The sequence below is a fragment of the Cupressus sempervirens genome, chromosome 10 (assembly GCF_028749045.1).
Source record: "Cupressus sempervirens isolate cs-2001-9-10 chromosome 10, ASM2874904v1, whole genome shotgun sequence".
Taxonomy (NCBI): Eukaryota; Viridiplantae; Streptophyta; class Pinopsida; order Cupressales; family Cupressaceae; genus Cupressus; species Cupressus sempervirens.
In genome coordinates, this window is record NC_143127.1 from 463532253 (window position 1) to 463542931 (window position 10679).

Consider the following 10679-nt stretch of genomic DNA (forward strand, 5'->3'; position numbering starts at 1 on the left):
GAATCAAAGTTGTTACATAAAAAAATAGTCAATTTTTTACTAAACTTTCTTTAAAATAAAATAAAAATAAACTATATTTTAAATTGGTTCATAGTCTTTGTTTTTCTCCTTCATCAACAAGATTAAGAGTACCTAATCCATTGTACATAAACAATCCATATCTTATAAAGAAAATTTCTCCTTATGCCATTATTGAGTGCCTTCCACTAAACAATAGTTCATCTGACATCTATTGAATTGGACAAAGGGTCGTTGATGGTACTAGGTAAGTATTCCGCATAGAATATAAGGAATCACAAATAAATAAAGACTTTGAATGATCTGACAAGCCCCCAATGCATCCCCCCGTCCACATGGTGGAGGAACCTTAATGAAAGCAGAAGATCCAGCTGTTAGCCGCCACATGAAAGGCGCATGTGGATGATGCTGGACCCTTGTCCGGCCTGCGAGACATCTGCCACGTGTCAGTCTGCCTGAGGCAGAGCTTACAAATTAAAAACCTCGACATCAGGAACTCTGCCACTTGGCATTCCAACAGAAAACCTTCCGTTCGGCATCTTGTCCGGCGCGTCAGCGCCTCAAATCTTGTGCCACGTGGCCAAGCGGAAAGAGCCCACGTGGCGGCTATATCAGAACACATTGCTATCTCTGGAGAACTCAAACCTTCCTCGGAAACTTCTGCAACAGCAAAGCAACAAAGGAGGAGAAATTTTTGAAAAAAAAAACTGTTGCGCTTCTTTTCAGATGACACGTGTGGGAGATGGGACGTGCAGCAGTGATGCGATGGTTCCACGTGTCGGAATTCTGAGGCTCGGGGAACGTGGCGCTGCGAGGATTCGATGTGTGCATGCAGACGCTGAGAGATTTGCTTTGACTTGAATCTTCTTCGCACTTGTTTCTAAATTTAGCTGGAATTTTGGGTGTTCAATTTTCACTGCCCCGCTAATTACTAGATGATATGGGTCTGGCACGTAGATAACAATTGGGGGTGGGCGTGACTCGTGAGGAAAGGTGGGGATTATTTTGGGCAGTGAATTGGTGTAGATGATGAAGAACAGAGGCCTCGTGTCGCCAAATCGATTCTCCTCTTTCCTCGTGGTTGAATCCCTGTGAGACAAGGACCTCTGTTTATATTCAGGTGCGATTGCCTTTTGTTTTGGTGCCATTTGGATCCAAGTTTGTTTGAGGCAATCATATGGTTTGAATGTGGCGTTATGGAAATTGAAATGGTGGGGATGGGTTTGTGTTAAAGCGAGGAGTTTGGGGGAGTAATGTGGGAGGGTTTGATGATGGCCCAGAGGGTGGATTCGATAAATAGGGGTAGTTTTTATCAAGGGGATGCAACTTCTCTTGCTTTTTCTAAAGATTTGTTGCAGAGGTTGATGATGGAGAAGGAGGAGGAGAGTGGGGATGAGGTGGAGTTGAATTTGGGGTTGTCTTTGGGAGGATGCCATGGGAAAGCTAAGAAGGAGAAGGGGGTGTCTGTGAATTTGCATCTTGATCTAAATGGGAAGGATTTGAATTGTGAGGGTGGTGTAGTGTTTGGGAGAGAGGGTTTTGGTCATGGGGATTTAGGGTTGCAGAGACCCGATATGGAAGATGGTTTTGGATTCGGATTGAAGAAGGAAAAGATGAAGCCTAGGATCCATGATCCTCCGAGACCTTCATCGGAGATGTTTAGGTCACAGGATATGGTGAAACAGCAGAGGAAAAGAGAGATTCATGCATTGAGGAGGCAGGAGGCGAGGAAGAAGAGAGAGGAAAAGCAGCTGCACAAGGCCAGGAGAGAAGCGGGAGGAGGAGGGATTAGGTCCATTCAGCCAAAGAAGGCGGAGAAAAATGCAAATGGGTTTGTTCCGTTGGCTCCATCCTATGTTTTTATGACTAGAGGTGGGAGTATTTCTAGCGAGGAGGACAAGAAGTTGCTTGGAGCCCAAATGTCTTCCATCAGGGAAAAGCAAAGGGCGGGTAAGGAGAATGAACATTCTTGTAGATCTGAGAGAAAAGAGAGGATTTCTAAGACATCTGATCAAGGGGACCTCTCAATTGAGGACAAGGGTTCAAGGACATCTCAAGAAACTGAGAACATGGTGTCCAGCTCTAATGGCGGAGAAGAACCCCCTCCCCCTGGCAAGAATGAAGCCTTAGCTCCAATTGCTTCACAAGCAGCTTACCCTGTTATGCCCCTGTCTTATTCATTCCCAATGCCCATGCACCTGGGCTATACTTTTCCATACATTATGCCCTTTTGGCCTCCTGCCTCAACTGGTGCTCCTGATTCCTCAAAGATTGCTATTTCCGCTCCTCCATTGCCTCCTAATGTTTTGCAGCCTGTTCCTACGCGTGCATTTCCTCCCTTTCAAATGCCCTCACAAACAAGTTGGTTTGCTGATCAACACAAATGTACGGGACCAGGGCCTACACTTTCTTCTCATGCATCGGGAGCATCCTCTGGAAGGAGCTCATCAGCAGTTTCGGAGAATGAGCCCAGGTCTTCTCCAGGTATTTTTCTCATATATTGGCACCTTCGTATGTGGTTTCATGATGTCACTAGAAGTTTGAGACTGTTTTGTTCATTGAGGTATCTTAGATTCTTTCTTATGTTCAAAAAGGCTGATGGAAACCTCATTATCATCAGTTTACCTGAAGGTTCGTCGTTGTCTTTCAATATTTAGGACTCAAAACTAGGTTGCAAAGAACTGTTGTGATTCCCCTGGAAAAATAAATGCTTAACGTCTCTCGACGTTGTAAGTGAAACTCATGGTTCATGTTCTACACTATGCTCGTTATAAGATTAGATAGCTTAGTCAGTACCACATTTGTCATTTCCTAGAATTTTATATGGCTTTCATTCAGTTGTATAATTATTTCTTTTACTTTTTTTATCTATGTTTTTGAGCTGATGAAGGTCAGGGCTCAGACACATGCATCTCACCTTGTCTGGATAATTACCTCAACTACTAGGACTCCTACAGTTGGCCACCCTTATAGTGTGCATATGCACTAGTTGTCCTTCAAAATCACAAGTTGACAGAGCTGAACCCAATCTTCCCCCTCTACAAATGGTACAAGTCTCACAGTCGTCTTACCCAGTGGTTCACCAGATTAGAATTATATCATCCCAGGCGATTCAGGTTTGCCCTGTCCAAATCAGTCCTCCTCTTCTTGGCTAAATGTATGCTTTGTTGTTTTCAGGATAGATAATGAGACAATCAATTTTTTATGCTTTTAGGGTGAACGTTGCGCCATAAAACCTGCATAACTAAATTTTATTTTTGTATCTATTGTACTAGTCAGCCTAGTCATTTCTGCATGGTCTGTTAGCTTTCGTACTTTACAATGTCATATTTGCTTATCACCATGCTATAGTTGAGATATAGCAATGGCATTCTTCTAAATCTACTTTTGTCTCCTTAATCCTTATTCCTTCCTGATTATGTTTTGTGAACATGCTTTATGAGAGTCATTTGTAAACTAGTTGTCTTTCATACCGGTGTCCAAGTCACTGTATATTGATGGACTTAATTGAGCTTTTGTGAGCTTGAGTTTATAACATCCAGAGGCTAGCATATTGATTCACTTGACTGATTGTATGTGAAGTTTTCGTTCTCGCATATTGGCTGACACTGTTCATTGATATTTTTTTCAGAGGCGTGTAGTAATGACTCAAAGAGCCAATCAAGTGCCTCTTCTGCCATGGAAACAATGCAGAGAGCATCTTCAGCAAACAAAGCGCAAGATCAAACTGTGGCATCATCAGAAGTTAGTAATGCGAGCCAAGTAGAACCTCCACAAATTGTGGCAGAGGAGAAATTTCCTTCCAATGTTCAATCATCGATCACAACTGCCATGGTTGATAATCAAATTACAGAGGGCTCATCATCTTCCAAGGCTTCACAACAGGGATGCTCTTCAACTCCACAAGACAATGCAAAAACTTCCACAACAAAGCCCTCATCGCCATCTAAAACATGCAAGAACAATGAGGCCCATCAGTCCTTGTTTGCCAACATGCCGTGTGTTTCAACAACTGGTGAGGATGGGAAAACAATCAATGGATTCCTCTACAGCTACAGAGGAGGTGAAGTCAGCATTGTATGTGTGTGCCATGGCACTTTCTTGTCACCTGCAGAGTTTGTGCAGCATGCGGGTCGTACAGATGTTTCACATCCTGAAAGACACATTGTTGTCAACACATCTCTATGTGCGGTGCAAGATGATCCAGCAATGGGCTAAACTTAAAGAATGCGTATAACAAAATACAGCATTAATTTTATGAATTAAGATTCAAAATTAACAGATTTTGACAGTGAAGGAACTTCTTTGCCATTTGTGTGGTGGATTGGTTTGAAATAGATCTTTGTGCCACCGTTTGTAAGGTCCATCCAAGGGCTTGGAAGTGCATATGCCATATTTACACGTTTTCATTCTAACCTGTAACAAGTAACATGAAAAGGGCATTTGACTTTTCTAATTATTTTTGGCTAGAATCCTATGCAGCTGAATTTGCTGGATGTACCATTCAAAGTTGTCTATTAGCCAAAGGGTAAAAAACATGCAAGGATTGATTGGAATTTCTGATTAACCATAGTTTGTTCAAATTTGTATCGCTGTGATTGACAACATGGCAAACATATTCTAGTTACTGGTTCACACCTGCAATTATTCTGTCTTTTACTGAACTTCTATGTAATTGAGGAAGCTTATTGTGCAGGCAACCATTCATGTTATTTGCGAAGTGGGTAAAAACTTGGGTTCACAGAGGCAATTATAATTATTCAGTCTTGTACTGAACCTCTGTGTAATGGACGAAGCTTATCGTGCAGGCATCCATTCGTTATTTGCGAAGTGGGTAAAAACATAGGTTGATGCCATATCACGCCAATAAGAATCTATTTATTTATTTTTAAGAGTTCGGGAGGGTGATTGCATGGGCCCATAGATATCTTTAAATCTCGTGGACGTCATTAAAATCTATCTTTAAATCTCGTGGACGTCATTAAAATCTATCATATGATATGAAAATCACTATATAAAATCTAATGAAAATCACTATATATTTGCAAGTCATCTAGAGCTCAAACTTTGTCCAATCAGATCTCACTTCGGGTTTAAATTAATAATATATCATATCTTTATCAGTTCCATTACACATCTTTTTAGTAAATCTTTACCAATTAATCATTTCTCGAATCATAAATTGAGATGATTAGACAAGCTTATATATACATATGCTGATAATTAGGCGCTAAATTATATATAAAGTGTATATACTTATTATTATTATTATTATTAGTTCCTCCAAGGCAGGAATACTTATGCATTTATGTCAATGCAAATATGACATTATCGCTAACCAATCAAATCAAAGAATTTAAAAGATTATATGAGATTTCAAATGTTTATATTTTTTTCTAATTTTTTATTATTTTATAAATCACATTTTTATCCATTCTATTGGTCAATACTATTTTTAGTGAGGAGGAAATTAATTTTCTTTAACAAAAAATATAAATATTTTTTAACAACTTCATCTTGTAATGAATGTATTAATTATAACTTTATCTTTTCAACATTTGTGACAAGTTGATAAGATTTTATTTTTTCAATCATTTTATCTTCCATCTCACATGTCTAATCAATATTAATTATCACAATATATTAAATATTTTTTATTTTTTATTTTATATATATTTATTATTAGTTTTACATTGATATTTATTTTTGACTATTTGATGTAACTTGTTCCTAAAACTTCATGTAAAGTTCAAATTATATATATAAAACTAATAAATATGTCTTTTTTAATATAATTTCAATATGTTATATCTTTGTATTTGAATTTCTAATTTTTAATTTTTTTTTTAATAATAAAAGTAGTTAAATTATTACTATTATTTTACTTTGATAAAAATAAATTAAATTTTTTTTTTAATTATATTTTATAATAGTGTTTGTAATATGTATAATTGATAAGTGTTACACTTTATAAATTATATCATTTATTATTATTAATATTTTTTATTTAAACAATTTATCATTTAGTTTAAATACATTTAAAACTCAAATATATATTTTAATATTAAATTAAAAATTATATTTTATATCAAAAATCATACTAAAGAAATAACCACAAAAAACAAATAATTCAATTCTAAAAAATATATAAATTATTATTATATTTTTATAAACTATGTATTAAAATTAAATAGTTATATTTTATTTCTTATTTATTACATCATATTTATTCATCAACATCAAATTTATATGTATTACATCTATTTATTATTTACAAATGTACATATTAAATTATATAGATATTATTTCATAATTAAAAATTACTTAATTTTATGAAAAAATTGGAAATACAAAACATTAAATAGTAAACCTTTTCTAATTGTGTAAAATTAAACAATTAGTTTTACTTATACAATATTTTTATATTTCAATACATTTCATTTTTTCTTATAGAAATGTGAGTTTTAATATAAAAATTAAATTTTTAGTTTCATTAATTAAAATATAATATATTTTAATTTTTTATTATAACTATGATTTTATTTTGACTATTTGTTTTATTAAGAAAATAATTATATTTAATTCTCTACCTCTCACACACACAACTTATATTGTTATCACTATATCTTACTATTTTATCTCTTTTCCTCTTCCTCCTCTATATTATCTATCTTCTTCTTTTTCCCTCTGCATATATGTTTTTGTTCTTATTGTTGTATATTGCTATTTATCTCTATCTATATCTCTATCCTAGATTTTGTCTAGTGCTAATGATTAAAAATAGTGTGAGTTCCATTTGATAATCAAAATGAGAATAATACATAGTTGGGAGAGTTATTCCAACTACTTATGGTTCTTTAGTAGCATGCATGGTATGCTTAAACATATAATGTGATACTCCAAATGCTTCATCACTTCTTCAAGTTCTATAATTCAAATATTGGTATGGATATCTTTCCTCATTGCACATAATTTAAGTTGTCAATGTAGAAGGCACAAATTTGTCTAAAGCATATGTGTTGATCGTAGTATGATATTAAGTACTTAGTGCTATATTGGGACTTTGGCCTCTAATTTTTGGGCTTAAATGCCCAAAGATATAATAATATAGCACAAGAACTTAACAACAAAATATGAGTCATCCTATCAAATCACAAGTGCATTTCTAGGATGAGAATTTAACAACAAAATATGAGCAATTCTATCAGATCACAAGTGCATTTCTAAGCAAAAATTAATGAATTCACAATGTTAATTTAGATTCTCACTCATCTACACTTCTACAACCATTATGTGTTAGGTAGGAACTATGATGCATTGCGTCTCTTGTTATTATTAGCATTCATGTCATGCTAATTTCACATTAACACTAACCAATCAACTCAAAAAATTTAAAAGATAATATGAAACTTGAAATGTTTATATCTTTTTCTAATTTTTCATTATTTTATAAATCATTTTTTTCATTCATTCTATTGGTCCATATTATTTTTGTTGGGGGAGAAAATTAATTTTCTTCAACAAAAAAAAAAAATAGTTTATAACTACTTCATCTTGCATTAATGAATGCATTAATTACAACTTTATCTTTGTGACAAGTTGATAAGATTTTTTTTTTTCCAATCATTTTATCTTCCACCTCACACAACATGTCTAATCAATATTAATTCTCACAACTTTATCTTTGTGACAAGTTGATAAGATTTTCCAATCATTTTATCTTCCACCTCACACAACATGTCTAATCAATATTAATTCTCAATAGCAATATAATTTCAATATGCTATATCTTTGTATTTGAATTTATAATTTTTTTAAAACTTTGATTTTTTAATAAAAGTAGTTAAATTATTACTATTATTTTACTTTTGTAAAAATAAATTAAACAATTATTTTTCATTATATTTTATAATAGTGTTCGTAATATGTATAATTGAATAGTGTTTGTAATATGTATAATTGATAAGTGTTACAATTTGTAAATTATATCATTTATTATTATTAATATTTTATATTTAAACAATTTATCATTTAGTTTAAATATATTTAAAACTTAAATATATATTTTAATATTAAATTAATAATTATATTTTACAATTAAAAAAATACTAAAGAAAATAACCACACAAAAAAAAAATTCAATTCTAAAAGATATGTAAATTATTATTAAGTTTTTATAAACTATGTATTAAAATTAAATAGTTATATTCTATTTCTTATTTATTACATCATATTTATTCATCAACATCAAATTTATATGTATGACATCTATTTATTATTAACAAATGTACATATTAAATTATGTAGATATTATTTCATAATTAAAAATTACTTAATTTTATGAAAAATTTGGAAATACAAAACATTAAATAGTAAACTTTTTCTAACTGTGTAAAATTAAACAATTAGATTTATTTATAAAATATTTTTATATTTCAATACATTTCATACACACAACTTATGTTGGTATCGTTCTATCTTACTATTTTATCACTCTTCCTCTTCGTCCTATATATTCTCTATCATTTTTTCTTCTGCATATATGTTTATATTGTTATTGTTCTATACTACTATTTATCTCTATCAAATGATTAAAAATAGTGTGACTTCCATTTGATAATTAAGATGAGAATAATACATAGTTGGGGACTTTGGCCTCTTATTATTGGGCTTAAATGCCCAAGCATATAATAATATAACACGAGAACTTAACAACAAAATATGAGCCATCCTTTCAGATCACAATTGCATTTCTAGGACGAGAATTTAACAACAAAAATATGAGCCATTCTATCAGATCACAAGTGCATTTCTAGGCAAAAATTAATGCATTCACAATGTTAATTTAGAACTATTTAACCTTATTCTCACTCATCTACACCTCTACAACCATTATGCATTAGGCATGAACTATGACGCATTGCGTCTCTTGTTATATAATGTGTATATATTTGATAAGTAGGAGTTATCGTGTATATATTTATCGAATGGCTTAAACATCACACACTAAGCTTAATTCCTAGACCAAAAGTAAGTTCCTGTGGTAGGCAAGAAACTATATTATTCACTTTTATTTTTTTAAAACTTTATATTTATTGTATTTAAAATAGTTCAACACAATATATTTATTGACAATTTGTGTAGTTGTTTTGTACTCAACAGGGAGTACAACTTTTTCCTTTATTTGTTTGTCCAATCAAAATAATTTATTATTCAATTACTTTTTGCAACTATAAAGTTTTCATCTATATCATATTTGAAATAATTCATAAATCCATCCCAATTTGCCAATTTGATTTTACTCTAGAAGAAATTATTGTTCTTAAAATAAATAAAATTCTTCCTATTATAGTATTGTATTACTATTCTTCGTCTTAAGGAACATGACAACGTAATGAAATTGGTTTTCACAATTAAACCTGGACTTTAATTATAATTTCTAATTCAAATTTTGTCTATAATCGCAATTGACAATGATCACCATGGTCTTCTTCACCTTGCAAATTTAATATATAAAAACAACAAACTTTCGATAGAAACTTACGCTTTGCTTTCTTGTTTATATATAATTATATTGCTAATTTATATATAATGAGTATAGTATTGCTAACTTTTATATATATATATTAGTATTAGTATATGTATAGTAACTATAATTCTATAAGGATTAGGGTAGTGTTACATTTATTGTTTATTGTTTATATAATGTGTATATAACTAACAGTTGCACAAAATAAAATTATTTTTTAAAATATGATTTTTAATACAATTATTATTTTTAAATATAATTTTATGCAAATAAATTAGATTATTACTCATTTTTAATTTAAATAACATAATATTTACTAAAATCTTTTAAATAGATTAATAAATATTATTTATTTCAATTCAATTTATCAAATATGAAAAAAGTAACTTAAAAAAATCCTATCAAAAAATCTATTATGAAAAAATAATAAGAGAAATATTATATATATATATATATATATATATATATATATATATATATATATATATATATATATATATATATATATATATATATATATATATATATATATATATATATATATATATATATATATATATATAATAACAAAGTCTAACAAATAAACAAATATTCTAAAAAATAAACAAATATTCTATTCTATTGACTAAATAAATTAGAAACTAAAAAATAATATTTAAGAGCGCTAGCAGAGAGGAGAAGAAAACCAGGGTTTCGAGATGCTTGTAGACGACACTATTTGCAGTAGGGTAGAGAGCGACATGCAGGCTTTAGGTTCCCATGGTGACCACCCAAATTTTAGTCGGATAAGCATGAAGGGCATAGGGAGATCTAGAGAGATGAACATTGGCACATGATTGATGGTCCACTGCACCAAAATGATGTTACTCTCTCCAAGTTTAGGACGTCGGGAGAAGCAAGGAGATGGATCAGAAAGGATGTCAATAGGAGGCCGAATGCATTAACTAAGGACTCCCCAAAGATAGTAAACAATAAGGCGATCAACATTCGAACAAATTTGAAGGAATGGAAATCCACACTATCTCTCTTACGAGAAAAGGCTTTCTTTATGAAATGGGGGAAGGATAGCCATCTTTGGCCAAGATGAAACAATGAATTATAGACACTTGGGGACCGCAAACAATGATCAAGA

The 10679-nt window shown here is 31.6% G+C and overlaps 1 protein-coding gene across 1 annotated transcript; it reads left to right on the forward strand.

Moving 5' to 3' along the window:
- Nucleotides 1–991: 991 nt before the first annotated feature.
- On the forward strand, nucleotides 992–4574 carry LOC149534705 (uncharacterized). The gene is made up of 2 exons (XM_089805146.1): nucleotides 992–2502; nucleotides 3650–4574. The coding sequence occupies exons 1-2, from the start codon at nucleotides 1272–1274 to the stop codon at nucleotides 4234–4236; spliced, it is 1818 nt and encodes a 605-aa protein (XP_089661272.1). The 5' UTR covers nucleotides 992–1271; the 3' UTR covers nucleotides 4237–4574.
- The last annotated feature ends 6105 nt before the right edge of the window (nucleotides 4575–10679 follow it).

What these genes read in the sequence shown, in the direction of transcription:
- LOC149534705 (XM_089805146.1), top strand. Translation starts at nt 1,272, where the DNA reads ATGTGGGAGGGTTTGATGATGGCCCAGAGGGTGGATTCGATAAATAGG. An exon ending in TGAGCCCAGGTCTTCTCCAG is followed by an intron (nt 2,503 to 3,649) that starts GTATTTTTCTCA and finishes TATTTTTTTCAG; the next exon opens with AGGCGTGTAGTAATGACTCA.